General features: G+C 52.3%; 1 protein-coding gene across 2 annotated transcripts in view; it reads left to right on the top strand.

The window, feature by feature from the left end:
• The first annotated feature begins 402 nt into the window (after positions 1 to 402).
• Positions 403 to 24,451, top strand: part of UNC5B (unc-5 netrin receptor B) — a 52,257-nt gene continuing 28,208 nt past the window's right edge. For both annotated transcript variants that reach the window (XM_042033525.1, XM_042033524.1), the window contains exon 1: positions 403 to 582. In XM_042033525.1, coding sequence (XP_041889459.1) covers positions 486 to 582 — 97 coding nt within the window. In that variant the 5' untranslated portion in view covers positions 403 to 485. The remainder of the gene's footprint in view (positions 583 to 24,451) is intronic.

Below are 24,451 nucleotides of genomic sequence, written 5' to 3'. Positions count from 1 at the left end.
TCCCTGGAAGTGTCCAAGGCCAGGTTGGATGGGGCTTGGAGCACCCTGGTCTGGTGGAAGGTGACCATGGAAGGAGATGATCTTTCAGTCCCTTCCAACCCGACCCATTCCCTGATCCTGTGACAACAGCGCAGCAGGACGCGCTGCTTTCACGCATTAAAGTATTTTCGCGGGGGGCCCCGGCTCCGACCGCGTTGCGCGGCTCCCCCTGGTGCCCGCTCACCCCCACTGCAGAGCGGGCTCCCCCTCCCGCTGGATCGGCGCGGATCCCCCATCCCCAGGCGCACCCCGCTCCCGGCTGGGCTGGACCGCGCATCCCGGGCTGGGGCGGGCGGGGCGCGGCTGAGCCCGGGCGCAGCTCATCGCAGGGCCCGCCCCGCCCCGGCCCCGCCCCGCTCGGCGCCGGGCAGCCAGGCAGTGTGGCGAAGCGGGCGGGCGGGCAGCGTTCCGATCCCGATCCCGCTCCCGAGCCCGCTGCCGCCGCCATGCCGCCGCCCGGCCCCCGCCGCCTCTCCCTCCTCCTCCTCCTTCTCGCCCTCTTCCTTCCCGCGCTGCTGCTCCGCCGGGCGCTGGCCGCCGCAGGTAAGGGGGGCACAAGTTTGGGGCGTGAAGGGGGTTGTGGGGTGGGCAGCATCCCCCCCCAAAAGTTCACTGCGGTTGAGGTGCACGGCCTTGGGACGCCGAGTTGGTGGTTTTTTTTCTTCTTTCTTTAATATAAAGGTTGAGGGGTTGGCGGGGCGGGGGGGAGCTGGACCCCCTCCGCGCCGTTGCGGGGGGATGCTCCCGGGGAGAATGATGCTCGCGGGGGATGCGGGCTGGCAGCGCCCTCCGCGCCGGGGGGGTGCTCTGGTCCGGGGGGGATGATGTTCCGGGTGGGTGGGGGCTGGCAGCGCTCCCCGCTCCGGGGGGGATGCTCCGCGGGGATACGGGCTGGCAGCGCTCTCCGCTCCGGGGGGGATGCTGCAGGGAATGCGAGCTGCCAGCGCCGCTCCCTGCCCGCCTCGCCGTGCCGCTTCCTTATATTTCTCTCTCTCTGTACATATATATTTATTTTTCTTTGCAAAAGCAAAACAAACCCAGCCCTTTTTGTAGTAGCGCCGGCTGTGATTCCCCGGTGGGTCAAATAAGTAACTACTCAGCCTGGATTTTTTTTGTCTTTTTTTTTTTTTTTTTTTTTTTTAGTGATTAAATCTGCATTTTTATAAGCTGAGCGATTGATGGCCGGGCAGCCAAGTGGTATTTTCCTATGGCTGTTCAAAGTTTCCTGTGTGCAACCCAATCTTGTGATTGAGATGCACTTAAATCCAGCCCTTCCGTTAGTAATGCCACAGACAAGAAACAGAGGCACATCTCTCCTGCTGCCCTCTCTCGTTAGGACTCCTGTGATCAAATTTAGCCTTTCTGCGGTATGTTCCCCCCCACATCTACTCCACAACTCATGAACATCCTCAGCACCTCAGGACTTTGTCCTTTGTCATCCTCCAGCAGTGGCAAAGCAAAGGTGCCCGTGTTTATTCTCCAGGTATAAAAAGATCTGCTCGAGTGTAGAGTTCAGAAGTGGAGCCCTATAAAGTTTCATGGCTTTTTGGAGGCTGGAAGAGACTATAACCGTGTTGGGCAAGGTCATCATCCCGGTGGGAATTTGGGATCTCTCGCTCCCTGCAGCTCCTGGCGAAGGTTTGAGGACGCGTTGTGAAGCACAGATTGGTCTTGTTAAGGAGTTGAAAGCGTCTCCTGACAAGCTGATTTTCTAGGAAAATGAACCAAGCCTTCTTTTCTGAAGCGTAATTAAGGTGACGAGGAATTTTGAGGGAGGGAGTCTAATTAGATTAATATTTTTTCCGCCTCCGCCACACAAAGATCCAGTGTATTTCAGCAAATGGGAAACAGGAATGGCACTATTGACTTATCCAGGGGCCTGGATGTTGCTGCAGCAGCATCCTCCAGCCAGAAGAAACTCTCCCTCAGTGGGAAGGGAGAGGTTTGAGAGCTGGTAACTGGTGTCCTGCTTGGCTGGCAGCAGTGCCGTAGGGATGGGCAGCGAGGGGCCCGGAGGCTTGGCAAGGCATGGGATGCCAGGGGTTTGGGAAGGCTGGATTAGCCAGGCTGCTGTGGGTTAGGGTTTAGCAGTGTCCAAGCTTTCTGCGGATGCTGAGGGGAGTTGGGGGGATGTCACTGTGTTGGTGCCTGGCTCCGTCCTCTTTATTTTTGTGTGCGCCAAGTTCATGCTGGGGTTGAAATAAAACTGGGCAGGAGGGAGGGAGGGAATGAAGAAGAAAGAAAACAAGTTAAACCTGACCCACCTGGCTCAGTTTGAGTCTGGGGTGCTCTCTCAAGGCACGCTGCTTATCTGGCATATGTATGTGTGTGTGTAATAGAGTTTTTAGCTGGAGAGCTATAATTAGTGTTTCTTCAGAAGAATTGTGTAGAGATGGCATGTGATGATGCAGAGGAGGGAGCCAAGATGGGTGCTTAGCCCGGGTGATCATCCACTCCCTTCCCTGTCCTTGCCTGGTTTTTAGGGAGAGGCATCACCCAGAAAACAAATTTCTCTTTTAGTAACAAAGAATGCACATGTTGTTTGTGTTGGGTTTTGCAGTGTGGGGGTAGAAGTGTTGTTTTGGATGGAGGTTTGAAACCCAGAAAGCATCTGGTCCACTCATCCATCCCTAGGACCACTGCTGGGGGAACCCAGCTCCCAGCGTGTCCCCCCTCCCGGAGCCTGGGGCTTTACCTGCCAGGCTGCTCTCCAGGCTTCATACTGCTCTTGTGTGTGCTCCTCTGGGTAGAAAAACAACTTGGTGTGAGGACTTGGAGCTTGCTTGACGGTATTTCCCCGTGGCGTTGCATAGAGGCTGTAGAAGAGCAGCTGAAATCCAGAGGGTGATGCTAGAGGTGGGGGCTCAGCTGACAAAGGTGTTTACAGACAGTGTGACGCTGCCATCCTGGTGAAGGAGCGTCCTTCCATCCTTCTGTCCTACCACCATCAGAAAAACACCCAGGGATAGAGGGATGGAGGGGAGATAGCAGCACTGCTGTCCCCCAGCAGCATGAGGACACGGGTGGCAGGAGGCTGCCTGCCTGCTGCTGCCATCGTGAGCAGATGGCTGGGGAAAAGCTGCTCCAAGACCTGTTGCCTATCAAATCCTGCCCTTTGGAAGTGGAGGCTTGAGGACAGTGGTGTGTGTAAGGATCTGCTTGGGGTTTTTTGTTTCCTTCTCCTTCAGCTGCTTGGTTGTGGAGCCCTTTCTCTCTTAGAAGTGGGTCCTTTCTGTGCATGGTCGCAGCAGGGTGACATACTGAAACAAGAAAAAAAAAGGAGAGAAATGGAAAAACACTACTTTAGAGAGGGCAGAATCTCTTGGAAGTGGTAGTTGTGGGGGGCAGGGAGGAAAACCAGCTTGCATTTTTCTTCTTAGAAACCAAAAGCTGACCCTGTAAAGGAGCTTGGAGTGTCCAGCTGTATCCTTCATCTCTGTATGGTCCCGTGGGTCCCTTTGGTGCTGTCGATGCCAGTTCCCTTTCCATCCCCGTCCTAGCTGAACAGGATTTATATATAAAAATATAGAAAAAACAGATCTGTATTTTGGGTCAGTTAAGCAAGACAAGATGCTGCGAGGACCTGTTTTCCTTCCATTTCTAGCAATGGCATCCCCATGGCCTCCTCTCTCCCAGTATGTTTGTGGCTAGCGGGATCATCCTGGCAGCCCTGTGGGGTTTTGGGAGAGTCCTGAGCTGGGCTTTGCTGGGCAAAGCCTGGCTGGGAGGCCAGTGCCAGGCCGGGAATGCTGCGAGGTGAGGACGGAAGGGGCTGTATGGAGTCTGTGAAGTTCATTACAGCAGATGTTGGTGCCATAAAGCCACAGGTTCCTGCTGTTTCCTATTCATTTATATCCTCCCGGCTTTAGCGATGCTAATGCAAGTGAAAACATTTGATGGAGCAAGAGGAGGGAGGGTGGGGAGAGCAGGGGGAGATAAATCATCAGCCCATTCCCTCTGCCCCCTCCTGCCATCCCACCCGTGTGTCTCACTGTGGGAAGGGGGGATTAGCAGGGGTGTGAGGGATGCCTGAGCTGTTCAGTGGTTTCCGTCAGCTCCTCTGTGGCATTTGAAGGCCCACTGGCTCCCATTTTGGTTTTCCATAATCTTCAAAGCTGTAATTTGCTGTAATCAGTTGTATTGTGCAAGCCACCCCTGCCTGTGAGTCAGAGCACGATGGCACCAAGCTGACACAGCCCTGGCCCTTGGGATGCTGGGCTCTGTGCAGGAATCTGTGTCTGGTGACATGGAGTCTTATTCCTCCTGGATATGTTCGAGGCCAGGTTGGATAGGGCCCTAGTGTAGTGGAAGGTGTCCCCGCCCATGGCTGGAATGAGATGTACTTTAAGGTCTCTTCCAACCCACACCAGTCTGTGACTTCCTTCTGTTCACCTTGGGCTGAAGGGAGCTTGGGTAATCCTTCCCTGGCTCTGCCAGAGCTCAGGACCTTAACGGAGTGTTGTGTGAGCTGTATCTCCAAAAATCAGAGCCTTCATGGTGTCCCAGAAGCAGTGAACTAGCAGCTTTTGATGATGTCTCTCCTCACATTAGGCTGGAGCACTGGAGGAAATCCTGCACGACCAACAGTGGGTCTGCACTAGGGCTGGGAATTGCAGAGCTTTGGCTTGGGAAGAGGCAGAAAGGCCCAGAGAGCTGCTCTGATGTCTGGTTTCACACCCACCCTCCCAGGGACCTCTCTTGGTGGGAGCCTGGAGGCCCCTCGTTGGATGCAACACCCTCCCTAACACTCCCTAAATCCTCCCTCTCCCTGTCCCTGCAGCCCTGCAGGCTTGGCTGGCGCTTGGATTTTTACTGTCGAGGCAGTTCTGGAGTGTGGGTTTGCTTTCAGCTTCACGCTGGGCTCCCTGCACGGAGAGTGATGTTGTTCTTGAGGGTCCCAGCTGGGGGTTGAGATAAAGCAGTTTTGGTCCCGTTAGGGAGCAAAGCACTCAAACGGGGAGGCCAGAGAGCCAGAAGGCAAGCAAAGCATCCCAAAGGCTGCACGGAGTATTGTTTTTGAAGCCTCCTGGTTTTTCGGAGGCCTGACTCACGGCACAGGAATGCGCTGGGCTGGCAGCCCCAGACCTGCTCCTCGGCGAGGGAAAAGGCTGCCGTCTCCTCCTCCTGCGGAGCCCGTTCCCGTCCCAAACCGCTGGGCTGGGCTGGTAGCAGCCACATGTTTGCTGAGCTTGGCTTTTAGGGGATTTTTTTTTCACCTCTGCTATTTGCTTTTTTTGTTTGTTTGTTTTGTTTTGTTTTGTTTTGTTTAAGGGGCTCAACTCCCTGTTTTTTTGTTTTTACTGAGCTCAGCACCTCTGCTGAGGGAAAGGCAGAGCGAGCCCTGAGATCAAACGCCAGCCAGGCTGGGAAAGGCTGGGTGAAGCCACGCTGGAAAACGAGGAAAGAGAAGGGAAGCAGGAATTATTTAGCACGGGGCTTGCTCCAGCGTGTCCTGCACTTTGCCTTTAATCTCCTGTGAGTCCCTCCCTGCCGCAGCCTGGCCCGGCCCCACTCAGGTCTCCTCTGCTCCCTCCTGCCTTAGGTGGCTTCTCCCATTCTTAGGGAGGCTATTCGCTGTTTCAGAGGGCTCCCTCGGACCCAGGTGTGATGTAGCTGGGTTAGGTTTGTAGTGGAACACCCGGGCTTGGGCCTCCTCCCCAAACTGGGGTCCAGGTGCTGCTGACTGGTGTAACTGGGGGGATGTTGAAGCTGTAGGCTTTAAACTAAACTCGTGATGGTTGGAGGTGTATCTTGCAGTAGGCACCTTGTGTGTCTGCAGGTAGCCCAGTCTTCCTCCATGGAGAAATTCAGGTGGGGAAAGGGAAGAAGCATGGAAGCAAAGCAAGCCCCATGTCACCACAATGCTCAGCAGCAGGCAGGGTGTCCTACAGCCTGAGAGGCAAAAAATGTGTTTGTCTTGTGTGTGAACTCTGCTTTGCACCTTTCCATGGCCTTTGCTGGGCCCCTTCCCTTGCCTTCCTGGCTGGAGCATCCGTGGAGCCTCGGTGTCTTCTCTCCTCGTGTTTCAGCCCCTCTCCACCGGGGATTGATGGCCAAGCTCTCACTTGTTTAGGTGCTGGGAAACATCCCCTTTTCAGCTAATTCCTTGCTGCAGGGAGGAGGAATTACCAGATCCCAGGCCTTGGGAATGACTGTGAAGCCACGTGGGGTACAAGCATGAGGATGGCAGACATGGCAGTGGCACTGGAGTCCCAAAATTGGACTGTGACCATGGTACAAAGTTTCCTCCTGGGAGGAAACTGAGTTTATCCAAGTGAAATATATTTCAGGAGCTGCATCCCACTGTCTGCCATGCATAGCTTGATCTGAGTGGATGTGGCTGACATAGTCCTCCAGCACTTAAAAACCAATGTTTTTGAGCTATTTTTCCCCTTTGGCTTTGCTTGCTGTGTAAGTTTAAGGCAGTGTTGGTGTGTTGTGGTGTTTGTTGTTGTTTTTTATACCCTGGCAGATGAGGGGTGCAATTTGAGACACTTACTACTTACACTATTACTTAAGAATAATAATATACCTGATTATACAAGAAGAAAAGTGAGCAGAGCTTTTCTCTCCTGGAATTCAAGGTCTGGGCTGTCCCTTTCTCCAGGGAAGCAAGTCCCCTCAGGAAAGAAGACCTGTATGGATTTGGGGAGCATTTTTGTGGGGGTCTCCCTTGGCCCCACAAGTCCATAACACCTGTGTACATACACATACAGCACAGCTGCCCTCACTTCTCTCCCCAGTTTATTCCCACATCTTATGGGAATAACAAAGGAGGAGGAAGAGGGCTGGTTTATGCCACAAGTGATCCCTTCCCAGCTGGAATACACAGGGCTGTGAACACAGGCTGTTAGCCTAATCAGTACAACCCCCTCGTGGAGCCAGACACAAAAGTCAGATCCTGGCATCTCTCCTGCTTCCGGGGGGTCCCGCCAGTGTGGTTTCCATAAAGACCCCATGGATAACCTTTGCTGCCCCCTGGCTCCCCTCCTTCAGAAGCCTGCGCCAAGTGCAAAAGCTGAGGGATTGTTTCCCTTTGAAAGAGCGTGGAAAATCTCATTTTGAGACGTTTAATGCGTATTAGATCCATCTGCCTCCCTCCTGAGTGGGGGCCACCGCAGGAGGAGAAACGAGGACATCTGAGTGCAGATGAGCGGGCTTGGGGGCTCTGTGGGAATGATGCTGTGGGCATCAGCTGAGGATCCATGCAGGTGGGTAGTATGGAATGCTAGAAAGAGGTGTGAGGAGTGAAAAAAAGCTTCCATAGAGGTGGAGAAATACTCTTGGAATTGATTTTGCTGCATGTGACATCATTTTTGGATGCTTTGTCTTGTCCTAGGGATGAGTTTCAGCACACCTTGATATGTTAAACCAAAGACTGTCCAGGTGTGGGTAAAACATGCGTGAGAGGGCTTGAGTGCAGGATGGGAAACGGGGAATGCTCCTTCCTGGAAGGCACAACGATGCTCCTCCCCACTAGGCATCCCTCCCTGTTGGCACTCAATGGAGACGGACATGGTGGCTCTTAAATGATGAGAGGTGAGGGCACAGCTGAGGTGAGAGCAAGGTTTTCTGCACCCAGACTTTGTCCTGCTGTTGCTTTGTGAGTCTTTCCTTTTGAGGAGCTCCTCTTGTCCCTGGGAACTGCCGCTGGCATGGAAGTGACCCCTGCTTGCCCGCTTCTCACCACATCAACAGCATTTAAATGCCTCTACAGGTCCTGTTTCACGATTCAAAAAAGGAGCAGTTTGGGCTGTCCACCTTTGGGTGGGCTCCTGGGTGTACCTGCACCTCCTGGGGCAGTGGCAGGATGGAGGAACGAGACATTTCCAGCCAAATCCAGGCTTCCCAGCCGGGTGGCTTGCGGAGGCGGGAGGCTGTTAAAAGGGTTGTGTTGCACTGTACAGCGTGGGAGTTTTCCTTAGGCAGGAGGTTGCAGAGCCCATAAATTCCTTGGGACAGATTTAAGTGGGAGAAGGGACACGCCTGGGATGCAGCATTGCTGTCAGCAGTGTCCTCAGTGCTTTCTAGGCTGTGAGGTTCGGGGCACACATGAGGACATCCGCAGCAGTGGCTGAAGGCACCACGGTGGAGACCTTGTTTCACTGACCCTCCAGTGGACTCACGTGATATCTGGGAAACTGTAATTCTTCCTGACTGCTAGTTGGGGGACTGAGAGCAATTGGGATGGAGGACAATCCCACCATCAACAAGGTGGTATTCAGTCAAAGGTTGGACTCGGTGATCCTGGAGGTGTTTTTTAACTTTCATGATTCATAACAGGACTTTGGAGGGTTTTGTGGAGATGGATGAACCGAAGCTCTTCCACTGGGTTGATAGGCTCTTCCTCCCTGCCATCTTCAGGGGGTCTGTTTCCCCCTCTGGTGGTCTATAAGCAGGGGCTGCTCTCCCCCCGATGAGCCCTCACCATCCTACGCCATCACCCAGCTGCGTTATTGGCTCCATCTGTTTGGGTTGGCTTGGAGAACAGAAGGAAGGGTGTTTTCCAGCAGCCAGAAAGTGGTTGCTATTTAAAACAACCGAAAAAAAAGAAAAAAAATGTGGTCTGCTGCTTGCTTTTCATCCGTGGAGCTGAACAAGCATCCCCACCCTCACCTGGAGGGGCATCTCTGAGGGTTTTGCAGGGCCCTGCAAGTGAAGGTAGTAATTACTGCTGGTCATGAGGGTGGATCCTGCAATGTGGCCATGCTGTCTGCCGTGGTCTGGCCTGCGGCCATTGCCTCCTTTGGGATGGCTGCTGCCAGGTGTGGGATCCCAGCACATCTTTCTACCCCGTTTATCCCAAACAGGCTGGGGGTGCAACTTTTGCCTCCCCGCTGCCAGGGCTAGTTTGGCAGTTGCTGGATGGTGCTACGGTGTTCCTGCACTGGAATATTACTTTTGAAGGTTTTTCTTTCCCCCTTTGACAGATGTGAAATGTAGAGACAGGCTTAAAATGAAAGAATGGCTCCCAGGGTCCAATTACACAGCAATTAAAAGTAATCAGTGGTCTGGGTCGCTATGCTGGAGACGGGGTTCATTGAAGGGTTTTCTCTTCCAGCTTATCTTGGAGAAGCTTAAATGTCCTGTCTCTTCTTCTGTCTGGGCCCTGGCTGGGGGACATCTTGACAGAGTGGGTCAAGTATTGCTGGAAATCTGCATTAGGCTGGGATAAAGCTGTTCCCAGTGCTCCCAGCTCCTCCCTGGGGCTGTGGCATCTCTGTGCTGCTCCATAAGTTGTCCTCTGAGTCCCATCAGCCTGTGTTTTGGGGATAAGCATTTGGTGATGTGGTGTCACTGCTGGGTGCACACCTGACTCAATTTTCATTGCTGGGGCCACTTTGGGCTGGAAAGAAGAGGTGGCATTTGGTGCTCCCCTGCTGGGTCCATCCATGCATATCCCCCAGGCCTGCAGTTCCTCCTGTCCTCCCCTGGTCTTTAGGAGGAGATGCTGACTCAGTTGTGGAAGCAGGTTTTCCTGCAGGATGTCTGATTCCCCTTGTGCATAATTTTGGCTGCTTTTCTGCAGTCAGAGCCTTGCAAATGCCTCCTTCCGTGCTCCAGCATCGGCACTAACGGGATTTGTTACAGGAGAGGGGATTTGGCTGCGGAGCTGCTCGGGTGACTGGGATCCTGAGTGTGATGAGGTGGGGTGTGGGCTGCCAAGGGCTATAAAGCTGTTTTCCTCCCCCTTTTCATTCCCTTGTTTTTTTCCACGTGTGTCTATGTGTAATGGTTTGCTACTGGTGAATGACTAGGTTTGGATTTCAGGAGTTACAGCCTCGTAGCTAATCCTTATCCTGGGTTGTGGATCCTTTGGATACCCTGATATACATAAAATATATGTACTATATATGTGTGTATATATATAAAACAAGGCATCAAGGCACATATTTCATGTTCCTAAAATTTATACACCAAGATAAAAATGCTGGCTGTGCCCAAAGCTGGAAAAGCAAGATCCAAAAGCCGGGAAGAGGGTTGGGTTTTGCTTGGCCTGAACATTGACTAACCAGAGCTGAGGTTTTAAAACAAATGCTTGGGATAAACTGGTTATGCAAACTGGGCTGAATTGGGCAGGTTTCTTTGTAGTTTATAGCAAAACCCCAGGAGTCTGGGGCGTGTTGGGGCTGGTCCTGCCGGGGATGGAAAAACCCATGCACCGGCTTTGCAGATGGGGTCGCAGCTGACAAGGAAGGATCCTGAGGGACAAGGAGTAGGGGAAGCCACGTGTTACTGCAGGGCCTCCTCTTTTCAGCTAAAACCTTGAGTAATACCACTCATAAGCACAGAACAAGTCAAGAATAGATGACTTTTTTTTCTTTTTGAAATGTGGTTTTTAATGCCTGCTAAGAGGAATCCATGCTGTGCTGGGCTCCAAGAAGCTGTTGGGCTTGCTGGTCCTGTGCTGCCAAAAATACACAAATTCAGAGGATTTGGGGAGTGTTTTTGCCTCAGATGTGGCCAGGAGGCTGGTGTGGGACACGCAGGCGTGCCAGCAATGCTTGGCATGCCTTGGGAAGGCAGTCGGGCTTGCAGACCACAAAGCTTCTGGTTTCCATTGCAGCCGATGCTGTTTTGGCCAGAGGCATCCATCCCTCCGTCCGTCCGTCCATCCATCCATCCATCCCAGAGCTCTCCTCTCCAGTGCAGTGCTTTGAGGACACTGGGTAGAAGGGGGTATGAGGGCCCTTGTGGATTTTTAACTCCACCCAGCCCCGTGGGCTGGGAGAAGGTGATGCCTCACTTTTTGGTAAGGTAAAGTAATGCTCCATAAAAATCCCACTTGCTGCTTCCCTCTGCATCAGACTTCTGGGCTGAACAAAGACCAGCTTAGGCTGCCATAGTCATTTTGAGGGGGAAAAGCCTGGCTGCTGGATGAAGCAGAAAATTAGATGAGAACTGCCTAACAGGAAAATAAAAGATGATTTTTGCATGCAGGGAGGGGAAAAGAGGAGGTGAAGTTGCTGCTTAACCCTGAACATCCTCTGAGCACTGCTGGACCTGTTTGCCATTCCTGCATCCTAAAGAATGCCGTTTCTGGCTTTTGCAGAGGGACAAGGTTGGATGTGGGACCCCAGTGGTCCCAGGCTGGCTGGGGAAGGAAAAGCTTTCCTTGCAGAGTGGGTTCTTGTCATGCTGCTCCCCCTCCTTTTCCATCTCCACATCCCAATGACACACTGGCTCTGTTTTCCTCAGTATTTATGGACTGGCTGGAAGGGGACGCAGCAGATCCAGCCGGGATGTTAATGACCCCTGCATGAAACAGCAAAGCCCACTTAGCTGACTCGGCCGAGGGGTTTTACTGCAGCCTCTCCCGCTCCGCCTGTGCCCATCTCCTTCTTGGAGAGGGATGCGAAGGGCTGCCGGCATGACTTCTCGCTCAAAGAGAAAAAGGGCTCGGGTTTGTGTGCCCCGGGGAGGCGGGGGAAGGAGTCTGTGGAAAGTTTAGGGGGGAGAATGCAAACCATATGTTTCGCTGTGGGTCGAGTTGCAGAGCTAAAAGCAGCAGGGAAGCCAAAGGAGCCGGAATCCTGCAGTTTGGCTGGGCTTTGCATCCCGGTAGGTGTGTGGGGGGATCCAGTGTGGCCTACTGAAGGAAGATTTTATAAAATAAACCCTCCCTAAAAGATGATTTGGGTCCCTTGCCTGGCACTCTGCTGTCCTCTGTGTTTAGGGCTGGGGTCCAGGGCTGTTTCTAAGCCTTGGGGTTCCTCTAGATAAACAACAGGGATGCTGGGAAGAAGCTTCTCTGGGTTGTTCTGAGTTCATGGTGTTTGCAAGTTTGATAGGAAGTCAAAGGAAGAAATTTTTTCCAGAAAGGGAGTGCCTGCAGCTCACTGGAAAAGCAAGGGTGGTGTGCCCTGCACCAGGGCTGTCCTTGTGGTCTCTTTCCAGCTACACAGAGGAAAGCCAGAGGAGAAGTGGAAAAATTTATGTGCAGGCAGCTTGTAGAGTTGTACAGACATCAGACCTGAGCGATCTGAACTGGCTGAAAGTGCTTTTGAAAAGAAACCCAAAAGCAGGAGAAGTGCTGAGCTCTCCCAGCAAACTTTTTTAGCTGGGAGACATCTTTTGTTCCCAAAACTAAAGGCATGGAGACAATATCTGATTCCCTGACTGGCTCCATGGAGCTGTTTGCAACCTGTCAGCTTGGAAACCATCTGCTTGCAGCCCATGGGGACTGTGCTGTATGTGGGACACAGGGGGAGGGAGGCACTGCCGTGACCCCCCGGGAGCAGCTGTAGGATCCAGCCCCTCTGGACTACCTTGTCCTCTGCCCCAAGAGGAGCTCCTGTGCCTAAAACACCAAAAATCCCCATGGATTTATCTTTGGGCTGCCTGGATTATTTGTTTCTTTTTGTGGCTTGTTTGTTGGGGGGGGAGGGTAGATTTCTTTTTAGCTTCATTTCCTAAAAAAAAATCCAGACTTTTTTTTCTTAGCTGCCGTGCTGTTTGTATGTCTGCATCCCTCCCCCTCTGACTCAGAAGTAGATGTCTCGTAATTAAGCGCCTGCCTGATTAGGAAATTAGCAATAAAGTTTTTATCTAGGCTGGTCGGCCAGTGAGAGGGATCTATTAATATCCCACTGAAAAAAAAACCAACCCAAAACATCAACAGCATAACACTTGCCACCTACTATTGGGGAACACAAATGCCATGTGGGAGGGAGTATTTGGAGCAGCAAATCCGTAGGAAAACAGGCTTTGCTCTGCTGCTTAGGGGACTACAGTGTACGAGCAGAGATGGGGTACCTGGAAATAAATGAAGGACCAAGAAAAAATGCTAGAAAAACCTTAGGCAAGGTGAGGGAAGTGCTGGAGGCCACTCTCGGGGCATGGCAAAAGGCACTTGTTGGCAGGTGACCTTTATTTGAAGGAAATGATCCTTTGCTAATGATGTTTGAGATGGAAGGGGAAGCAGGAGAAGAGTATCCCATGCCCGGGTAAGCAGGGAGAGGCAGGGAAGCTTCCTTCTAACTTTGGAAGAAATCACTTGGCATATTGGATGTGGGGCATTTATGTCAACCGTGGGGTCTAAAGGTTGGAGGAGCTTGGGTTATTGTAGACTTCTGGGCCAGGATTATTCTGCAGCTTTGGCTTTCCATGTTTTTGGGGAGCAGCAGTTCCTGGCCCCTCTGAAAATGGAGCACCAAGGGGAAGGATGGTGGGGGGGAAGACCATCTTCCATTAGAGATGGTTTCATCTCTAATGCTTCTGCAGGTCCTCAGGGTGTCCCCAGGGTTTGATCTGGCTGGTATTTGTCCCTTGGTCAGTACCATAATAAACTGGCTCTTGCCTCACTGGTTTGTCCCAGCTGAGCTGCCCAGGAAATGCTTTAATCCAAGAGGAGCTGAGACTGAGGAAGGACTGGGGTCACTTGGGTGGTGAAATGAGTCCTTGTCCTATTCCAGAGTCCCCTGGGTTTTAAAGCACATTATTTGCAGAGACAGGCTCTTAATGCAGTGCAGGAGAAGGCTTGGAAAACCAGGAAGAGGTTCTCAAGGAATTGGTGGAAATGAGAACCTGGAGCTAGAAAAGCAGAAGTGTGCTTTCTTCCAGCACCAGGATGTTTATTCCAGATAATGCAGAGAGATGGCATCCCTTTTAATTTAAAAAAAAAGAAAAACAACCTCTATTTTGAGACTGCTGAGAAAGTGACTGCTCCTTGTGATGTTTCACAGCTGAGATCATTTCTGGCTGAGTGAATCCACTCTGGAGGTTTTAGGCTCGATCTGTATGGGTGAGCTCAGAATCTGAATTTTTATGGGGGTGGGGGAGTTAAATCTCAATCACTTTGGACCAAAAAGTACAATAAAGCTGCAAAGATGCATCAGTGAAGAGAAGACTTTTGTGTTTTGGGGTGAATCGTGATCTGCTCTGAGGGAGACAAGAAGCGAGTGTTTGCTGAGAGCACATTAGCAAGAGCTGGAAGGAATTACTCTTCAGAAATAGGTAATGGACATCATTTTTGGAGTCACTGAATTTCATGAGTGCTTATTCAGGACCAGATTCAGTCCGTTCCCTGTACTGCAGACTTTGGGAGAAGAAATTAAGTCCGAGGCAAAGCAGGCTGCCTGTGGGAGGGACTGAGGCTCGGAGCAGGGCTTTAATTTCGGCGGTGTAGCAGTGTAATAGTGTTGTTTATAAGCTTCTCTTGCCACATGAAAGCAACGTTGCATTATCCTGGTTGGCCCTCAAAGCGGGGAAGCAGCCAGAAGAGGCCTGATTACAGAGCAGCAGCTCTTTCTTCCCATCACTACAAAAGAATAGACAATAGAAACCGGGATCCATTTTTGGCTCCAGTAATGCAATGCCCTCCTTCTGGTGGTCATGTCACATGCTGCCTGAGTAATTCCCATCCTTGTTTTGCCTGGAAAACCAGCCTTGAAGGGAGGGAGGGAGGAAGGGAGGAAGCAATGGCTTGGGCTGGATAGTGCCGGGATCAGGCGCCTGACTGCGGGTGGACCTTGTCTGTGGCCAGCTTTGGGGAAGGTGGTGGCCTTCAGCATCTATAGGGACAACAGTGGAGCTGGTAGGCTGTTGGTTTGGGGATCACCAGCCCTAGAAATGGAGGGCAGTTTGGCTGGAGCCTGGGGTGTGCTTGGAAAGCTGAGCCTGAGGCACTGGAATAGGAACTTGCAAAAGCAGCTGCGTGGTTGCTACTTGCTCATGCCACGAGCTTCTCATCCATGTATGAGGGGGTCTAAGGCATGAAAAACAACGATTTAAATCTTTTTTCCTTCAAGAATAACTGACTTGATGTTTCTAAGGTGGTTTGGAAGCGGGATGGGGGTTGTTTCCAGCTTATTTTGTGTTGCTTGGCTTCCCCAGGTTGGGTGATCTATATGGGATTTAAGAGGTGATCAGAGAGCAGACTGCTAAGGAAAAAGGGGACCCCTCTGAGGTTGTGTTGTCATCTCTATCATTGCACAAGGTGTGGAGAAAATTCCAGTGGAGATAATTTTTTAAAAGTAGCTACAGGTCACAGGTGGTTTGCTTTGTGCTCTGGCATTCCCACAGAAGCCGGATGGGAAACCGGTGCGGAGAGAAACCCACAGCAGAAACCTCACAGCTCTTTGTGCCTGGGACAAAGGGTTGGTTTGGAGTTACACAGAAGAAAAGGAGCTGTGTTTGTGGAGGAAAAGGTGTTGTAAGAGGTGTATTGGGACTGGGACATAGCAGGGGAGCCAAATGAGGCCAGAATGAGAAAATACATTGTTGAGGATGATTCAGGATGCTGGCCCTGGGGAAGTCTTCCACCAGTCTCATGGTGCTATGGATGCTGATTTTCCCACTTCTCTGCAGCTTTAAACATTCAGGAGACAAACTGTCCCTGGACACTTGTGTGGCAGGAGGTGGGTGCCCACTATTGGCATCCTCCCCTCAGGAGTGTGTGCTGGGGATGCCACCGAGCCCCAGAGCTGCTGCCACCCCCTGCCTTTGGCCTCTGTGGGTTTTTAACCCCATTTCCCCCTGCTCACTCAGTCTGCAGTTAACCTTTTATTATACCTTTCATATGCCCAAGACTAATGGTTCAGCCTGAATATGTTATCAGAGCAGTGTCTGATAAGTTTTCTGCCTCGAAGCCCTGGGGAAGCACTTGTTCAGAGCCACTGCAATAGATTTTCTTCCTCTTTCCCAGCTGCCTAAAAATCATGTGATTTTTTTACTTACTCCTTAACTGAGCATTATTACTTTAATCAGTGGGAAGAAAAATGCAGGGCCCAGCCAGTGTTGTCCATAAAGGCATGCAATGCCTCTTCCCGCTTTCATAGATCCATAAATGGTTGGCAGGACGTGCTGCTAGGAAAGAATGAATCCCTGATTACTTGGATGAGCTTGGACCATTTGAGGAAGGTGACAAGGTTTGACTGGGGTGGGTGGTGGAGCTGGTGGCTTAATCTTGGATGTGGAGGTGATTGAGGCTGGTGGTGGTGAAGAGGGTTTTATGTGGATGTGGAGCGGTGGAGGCACCAGAACTTTGTGTTTTGCAAGGGGGTGGGGGGGGAATGCAGGGGCCCCAGGTGAAGTCTGGAAGACAGGAGGAGGTCCCACACAGAGTGGGTTGCTGAGCATCCATGGAAGTAGCCTCGTGTGCATTAATCTAAGAGCTGTCTGCAGCTCCCCTTTCAAGCTGTAATAGCCAGAGCCAGGAGAGTCAATCCACATCTATTTAAAGCACTTCAATAAATAAAGATGCTAAATAAAATCACAGTGGCCTTGCACTCTCTCCATGCTTCTAGGATTTCCCTTTACCCTCTCCACATTTGCTTCTGGATGCATCCAGAGGTGAAGAAAGAGAAAGGATGGGAAGGGTCAGGAGTCTTGGCTTGTGTGGGTGACCTACACCTCTCAACCATGGTCTGGAGCCAGACACCAACCTGCGCATCTCAGGGTGATGGCAATGAGGATGTGCCGAGCCCCTTCATCCCCCCCAAATGAGGATCGCAGAGGGGTAACACATTTCCTTAGGGATACTTTATTAAAGGCAGTTTGTCATCCACAGCTGAGAAGTTCCCAGTGGTTGCTGTTTTTTGTGGCAGGGAGATGACAAGTGGGAAGCTGTCTTTTCAAGTCCTCTGTAATGCTAATGGAAGTGCAGGTTAGGTTTTTGTTGTCGTTTGGGTTTTTTTTCTCCGGCCTTCCCGGGCCCCCCCCCCCTTGCCAAAGACTAACCAGGGAACACTTGTTAGAGGACAAAATTAAAAAGCCCGTGGTGGTTTATTTTGAGGGCAGTGTGTTTGCTTTCACTTCATGCTGGAGGGAATTGCTCTGCTGCTGTCAGCAAATAAATAAAATAAGAGCTTTGTTTTAAATTAGACTTTCTTCTGGTAGCTAATTAGGCGAGCTGATACCTGCAGTTGTATTACCTAGGCACGGACTGTACCCAGCATATTTGAGGCATATGGCTGCTGTCGGCAGCTTCTAAACTTCATTAGCCCCTTATTATGATTTTTTAAAATACCCTCTTAATTGGCTGCGAATCCCCTGGGGCACTGATGGCATCAACAAGAGTCCTCCTTGAGCGGCTGCCCATGAAACCCCCGGCTGGGATGGAGCTGGGGGTTGCTGTCTGTGGACGCTGTGTCCCTACAGCACGGATTCACCGTGGGTGCTGCTGTGATGCTTTCCAGCCACTGAGGGCAAAATTCTGGGTTCCTAATTGTGAAAATAAGCACTTGAAGCTCTTTTTGGGTGTTAAGAGCATCCAGCCCTCATGCCGGGAGGGAGCTGAGGGAGCGCCAGGCTGGAGCCATGGCTCCTGTCCCACCTGGCAGCAGGCGGGAGGAGAGCCAGCAGCTTGGCTCTCACCTCCTCTCCTTCTCCCCGCTGGTGTTGGGTGGCTGGAAGTTCCTGTCGGTCCTGTTGGTGATGGAGATCAGCCCCGGGCAGCTTCTGAACCAGGGGCTGAGCCCAGCCCGCCACCCTCCTCGCCAGGGAGGAAGGCTCTGGGGTCTCGTCCTCCTCCCCCTCCCACGGGAAAGACAGCGAGGGTCCCCACGCTGAGCCCTAAAGGGCTTGGGCTGTTTCGAGAATAGTTCGCAGCTCTCACCCTGCATTTTTTCGGGGGGAGGGAGGGCTGCCTGCCAGCCAGCCAGGGTGGGACGGTGGCTCTCCCGGCTGTCGCCTCGCGTCCCCCCGGCTCATGCCTCAGGCATTCCCAGCCGGGCTCCTCGCACCCAGGCCTTGCCTTTATGGGGAAATGAAGCAGAGTAATTATCCCCGGGGATAATTACCGGCCCTTGCGCAAGGCGGGGGGTGCTTCCGACCCCTCCGGCCGTCCCGGGAGCCGGGGCTGGGCACCGAGCCCTGCGCAGCCCTAGGAGGTCCCCGCATCCCCCTCGGCTCTCCCCAGCTCCTGCTCACTGTCTGCAGGGGCCATAGGACGGGGTTCTTCCTTCCCCTCCTCCTGGTCCTGGAGCTGCTGCAGGGGCAGCCCCCCTCCCGCATTCCTGCTTGGGAGGAGATAAGGATCCAGTCTGGCGCCGGGGTTTCAATTCGCTCCCTGATTATCGGCAGGCGCCGGGCAGAGCCCCGGGCAGCGATAAGTGGGGAAGGGGACCGGGGAGGGGGCTGCCCTGCTCTGAGCAGCACCACTGCGCTTAGGCTCAATCCCACTTTAAAGGTTTTTTCTTTCTTTACAATTTTTTTTTTTTTTTGCGCCTGTACACCCAGGGCTTCTGGGGCCTCAGTGCTGCCCAGCTGGGCTTGTGTGAGGATGGAGGGGAATGAGGGAAAGACGTCCCAAGCTCAGCAGCTGGGTTCATAGAATCACTGAATGGTTTGGGTTGGAAGGGATCTTAAAGCTTAAAGGCCTTGGGTAGGGACACCTTCCACTAGACCAGCATGCTCCAACCCCATCCAGCACGGCCTTGGACACTTCCAGGGATCCAGGGGCAGACACAGCTTCTCTGGGCACCCTGTGCCAGGGACTCACCACACTACAGGGAAGCATTTCTCCCTAATATCCAATCTAAACCTGCCCTCTGTCAGTAGGAAGCCATTCCCCCTTTATCCTGGCCCTCCAGACCCTTGTCTCAAGTCCCTCTCCAGCTCTGTTGGAGCCCTTTTTGGTACCAGAAGGGGCTCTGAGGTCTCATCTGGAGCCTTCTGTTCTCCAGGTGAACACCCCCAGCTCTCCCAGCCTGGATCCATACAGAGGCTCTCCAGCCCTTGGAGCAGCTTCATGGCCTCCTCTGGACTCGCTCCAGCAGCTCCATGTCCTTCTTATGCTGGAGGCTGCAGAGCTGAACACAGCGCTGCAGGTTGGCAAAGCCATTAGATCACCAAGTCCCAGCATTAGGGCACAAAGGTGCCACCACGAAGCGCACGGGGGTGCTTTTGTTCCCTGGAAGCGGGGATGTGTGTGTCCAATGTCACCTGCAGCGGTGCAGCAGCAGGCACTGTGTTGTATGGGACACTGCCATGGCACACAGCTCGCTTCTCCTACCAGATGTTGCATTGCACATCTGGGCCTTCCATGTTCCCCACCAGTCCCTTGCAACTCTTCAGCAAAGGTCCCTTCTGGGTTTTAGGAGGTCTGGGCAGGGTCTTTATCAGCTGGATGAGCCCTCCACAGGACAAAAGCTCTTATCATGTTTGTGTCAGGGCTGTGGCATCTCTGTGTGCAATTAAACCCCATGTGTCTCCTCTCTGCCAAGGAATCTGGAGGCAAAGGAAGAGCCTTATCTTCCTGCTGGTGGCTGGAATGCTCTTGCAGCCCAAAGGCATTTCTCTGCTGTGCTAATGCTGGGGATAAAAAATACCCCAACAAAACCAGGGAGTTTTGCCCTCTCTTTTCACTATTAAGCTTATAAATAACAGTGCAGCGTCCTGGGGAAGGGTGGTGGGGTTTGGATTTTTTTTCTTAAGTTTTTTTCCTCCTCTAAGTGTAACTCTGGGCTGATATCCCAGGAATGTGATCCCTTGCGCTCATAAAAGCCCAGCTTCTGGCCTCCTCCTTCCTTCCCAGGCATTAAAGAGCCAGGCCTTGGGGATGAACTGGTGGGATCTTGCATCCACTGGGATACTCTACAACATATGGGGCCTCTGGTTTCCGGTGTGGTCTCTCTGAAGCTTCCTGCATTAATATTTGATGCTTTTCCTTGGGGTGAACATTAACAAGAAATGAACACCACCAAAAAAAGGTGCTTTTTGTTTTTAGTGGAGGGGAGAGAGAAAGGAGGGGGGAAAAAGCTGAAATGCAATCGTTTTTTATAGCTTTCCGGAATAGCTTGGATGTGGGTTGGACAGCAGCGGGTCAGGAGCAGAAGGAGCAGATAGCCCCTGATCGTCCCTGCCTACTTGCATCTTTCCCTTTCAGGTCGTAAATATAAAACCACTACTTGAAAAACAAAAAGCTCGTTAAGCTGTCAGTGGGCTCCCTCTTGGAGGGTCGTAAATGTATCTCTTAAGAGTGGCTTTTGTTCCTGTCATGACTGGACTTAGGTGCTGGGGCTGGAGGGAGGTCACTGTCCATAGGGGTGCTGGGGCTCTGACCCCACTGACGTGGGGAGTAACATCCCACTGCCACAGATTTGAGACTCCCCATCCATTCTTGGTCTTCCACGTGGACCTCGAGGTATGAAGGTGCTCCAGTGGAGCATGACTGGAAAGATGGGTGCTGGTCTCTTTACAAACAACTCGATGGATGAGAGTCTTTAGGAAAAATGGGTGTTAATGTCCTCTAAATGCGTCTTAATGCCTGTACCGACCTCAAGCCTAATGGGTTTGGTTACAGAACCCAGGCAGTTTGAACTCCTAAACTTTAGGGTAACAGGAGAAATGGGTCTGCGCAAATTTTATTGCAGAGCCCAGACAGTCTGAACGTCTGGTGGATCCACAGAACTCAGACAGCCTGAACTTCCGAACTTTGGGGGGAAATGACATGTTCAAGGGAGGGAGTATGTGGTAGGTGTTCGGGAAGACTGTGCCTTCCTAGTACCTCAGCCAGTGGGGAAAGGAAGAGGACAACACGCAGCCAGGAGAAATCTCCACCGAGTGATCTCTGAGCACTGTGGGGTGGTGGAGCCCGCATCCCTGGAGGTGTCCAAGGAACTCCTGGATGTGGCACTCAATGCTCTGCTCTGGTTGACAAGGTGAGGGTGGGCCACAGGTTGGGCTTGATGGTCTTGGAGGTCTTTTCCAACCAAAGTGATTCTGCGAGTATGTTTAGGGTTGTGCTGGCAGTGACAGCCTTGGTGACTGTCCCCTGGCGGGGCCAGGCACCGGGGCAGGGGCTCAGACACCTGCCTCTGCGTCACCTCATTGATTTCATCACAAACGGCTCGGCTCAGCTCCTTGCGGCTCACTGAGATGGGTGTTAGAGATGATCCAAACCACCCAGCAACCAGCAGGGAGGAGCAGGAGGTGGTGGGGAGAGCATCCTGTTGCCTTTTCCTGGGAGATGCTCTACAAAGGAGCAGCCAGGAAAGTTGGTTGCTATTATGACTGAACTAAACTCAGGTTGTTTTGGGGGGTCTTGTTGTGCTGGTGGGGTTTTTCCAGTGTCTCTGGATAGGCAAAAAAACTCTGGAGATCCTTCCCATGCACTGGTGAAGAGGCTGGATGTGGGGATGGAGAGGGAGGAGATCCAAAGCTGGTCCTGTTGTGACCCGTGAGTGTCAGGCAGCTGGTGGTCGGTGCAGGAGCAATCCATCCTGGTGTGGAAAGGATATCAACATTTTATGGCCTGTTTTGCTTCCAGAGGGATATTTTCCATGCTGGGAATGAGGACCCCCGTGCCTGTGATCTGGTTGTCATTTAGGGCCCCGATGTTTTTCCTCTTGCTTACACCATGTGCTGCAAACGCAGCCACTCCGCATTAACATTGAATTAGCAGCAGCTAAAAACCCTGTGCCTGAAACGGGAGGAGAAAGAAAAGGATGAGGAATTAAAGATGCAAAAGACCTGTCATATCATCTGGTCCTTCCTTTGGGATTGTTCCGGTGGTGTTTTGTCCAGTCTTGCTCAAAAGTCTCCAGGGCCATTACTGCTTCCCTCAGAGGGCTGTTTCATTGTGTACTGAGAGAAACCTTCATAAATGTAAAAGCTTTATACAATTGAGGTAAAAGAAACAGATTGAGTCATTGTATTGTTCTTTGTAATCAGCTTTGCTTTTCATTAATTTCCTCCCCAAAGCCTTATTTAGGCTGGGAATTTGAAAGAAAAAGCACGTGTGAGGGATGGTGGGAACAGGCTGCCTGGCTCCGGTGGGTTCCTGTGCATCGCAGTCCTCGCCCTGACAGCCTAGATGTGTTCAGACACCTCCAGGAGCCAGTGTGCCCCTGAGCTGGGCCAAATTTAGCTGTGGGGATGGGGTCAGGGTTGATGCTCTCAGCACCTTCTGCAATGGGGTCTGACTCTTCTAGGCAGCTGCTGCTGCTGGAGCTTTCTAATGTAGCTGTTTTTAAAGTAATAGCACAAAAAAAGGCTACAGGTGGGCATCAGCTGGTGCAAAAATGACCAGAAATGAGAAAGCAAAATGCTCACCCTAGTGCTGCAGTGGCTTGGGGTTTGGGTGCTGGTTCCTTTGCTGCAGGGTGTGCAGTGACATGGGATAGGACACGCAGCATCCTATGTCTCTGTCCCTGACACATCAGATGCTTTTTGCTGGTGGCGTGTTCTGGGTGAGGCTTTTTTAATTAGGTTTCCCTATCCTCCTGTGTCCCAATGTTTTTGCTTTTTTAACCTTGCCAGCCTGCTGGATAATTTTTTCCTTTAATGTGCCTTGCTTGTTTCCCTTTCCAAACAGCGTCCTTCCTCCTCTGATATTTTAGTGGAAGGTGTCCCTGCCCTTGGCAGGGGGTTGGAATGAGATGATCTTTAAGGTCCCTTCCAAGCCAAACCGTTCTGTGATTATTTTCTTTCCTCCCTGTTTTTCTCCCTGACATCCCCATCCTCATCCCAAATGTTTCCCTTCTCTCCCCAAGTCTCCTACATTGTGTCTGGGTTCTTCCAAGGGGAGATGCTCCACATTCAGACCAGCTGCCAGCGTGGCTGCAACACACCCCAAAAGACGTGTCCTTGTCTTTCTTGCCCTTGTGGGACACTGGTGGCCCTCACCAGTCCCATGTGCTGCTGCCCGTGGGTACACAATGGGGAATAAATGAGCAGCAGCGCCAGATGCTGTGCAGCCAGCTGCTGCTCCCTCTCCAGCATGGTCCAGCCTTGGACCAGCTTTAATCCTCCCCACTGGAATACCCAAAGTGCTAATCCTGGGCTCTGCCAGAGCAAGTGGCAGAGAAAATGCTGAGGAGAGGTTTTGGGGAGAACTGAGGGTGCTTTGGAGTTATCTGGTGAACTGGGGGGATCCCAGCCTGTCCAAGGAGCTGAGGGAAGCTGGTTTTCCAGGAGTTTGGTGCAGCCAGTGCAGCAGAGAAGGATCAGTGGAGTTGCTCCACGTGTTTGAATGTGGCTGTTGCATTTCCTGGCTGGGAATGCAGCTGGAGTTGCACGGGGGAGACAGAAGTGATTCCTGCTGTGATCCAGACCACTCCTGAGTGTCACTACTCTTTTCATTACACCTTCCTCTGCTGTGTAAGAGCTCTGTGGAATCTCCCACATCCCCCTTTTCTTGCCCCCAGAGCACCCCGTTGGCTGTGGGCAGGTGGAGAGGGAAGATGTGGGCTGGCAGCTTGGGCTGGCAGCCATAGGGGAATTCCCCGGTGAGGAGAGCTGGACGGTGATCCTGCCAAGCCAGCTCTCCTCCCTCGCAGCTGGGCTGGAGCCTTCCCAAGCATCAGGCCCTGCAACCTCCCCAGGCTTCCCAGGTCTGTGCATGGGGCAGTGCTGGGAGACTCTTTCACAGGGCTTTTGGAGAAATAAGAGCAGGAGATGAGAACCAGAAGGAAGAAAATACCTCCAGCCGCTCTGACTGCTTGTCAGGACCTCCTCTCTCCTGTGGAGAAGGATGTGGGGCATCTCTTAGGGCTGGGAAAGAGTGCCCTGGTGCCAGCTGGCCAGCCTGCCTTCATCCTGTGATGCTCAGAGCCCTGGACCAGAGTGTCCTGAAATTCTCAGGGCATCCTTTATTGCTCAGAACATTTCTCAGGGGTGGCCTGTGGTGCTCTGAGTCCTGGACCAGTGTATCCTGCACTGCTCAGGGCATATTTAATGCCCAGAGCCCTTCTGGGGGTGTTCTGCAGTGCTCAGGGCTCATCCCTATTCAAGGAATGTTCTGCAATGCTCAGGGTGTGTCCTGACGTGCTCAGAGCCCCGTGCCAGGGTCTCTTGTAATGCTCAGGGCATCTTGCAGTGCTCAGGGGGTGTTCTGAGGTGCTCAGAGCTCTGTACCCAGAATGTTTTGCATTGCTTGGGACATCCTTTGCTGCTCAGAGCCCTTTTTGGGAGTGTCCTGTGATGCTCAGAGGGTGTCTTGCAATATTCAGAGCCCTGGATCAGGATGTCTTGCACTGTTGAGGGCATCCTTAACGCTCAGAGCCCTTCTTGGGGGTTCCTGTGATGCTCAGGGGGTGCTCAGAGCTCTGTGCCAGGGTGTCCTGCACTGCTCGGGGCATCCTTTCCCCCAGCACAGTTTTCCCCAAAGAGTGCGCTTTTGGAACAGAGGTTCTGAGGACCTCCCCTGGTTGAGAGCTGTGGGAGCAGGTGCCCGGAGCTGTGCCGGCGGCCAGGCTTGTGGCACAGCTGGGGCCAGATGTTTCCCAGATGTAACTCACTTCCTGTCTGGCTTCTCCGCATTTAGCTTTTTATGTATTTGTTTGTTTTGGACTACAAACAAAATAAAAAGGGTTTTTATAACCCTGTTCCCATGGGGCTGCGAGTTCAGCATATAATCTGGAGTCTATTCACTATTGTCTCGATCCCCCCCTTGCCCTCGGTGTCGTCCCCGAGCACGCACAGACTCACACAGACTCACACACTGCTTTTGTTAAAATCCTGTTTTTCC

The sequence above is a fragment of the Corvus kubaryi genome, unplaced genomic scaffold (assembly GCF_017639235.1).
Source record: "Corvus kubaryi isolate FWS band 111438036 unplaced genomic scaffold, C.kubaryi_AGA036_p1.0 37357, whole genome shotgun sequence".
Lineage (NCBI taxonomy): Eukaryota > Metazoa > Chordata > Aves > Passeriformes > Corvidae > Corvus > Corvus kubaryi.
This window is presented reverse-complemented; position numbering and strand designations above follow the sequence as displayed.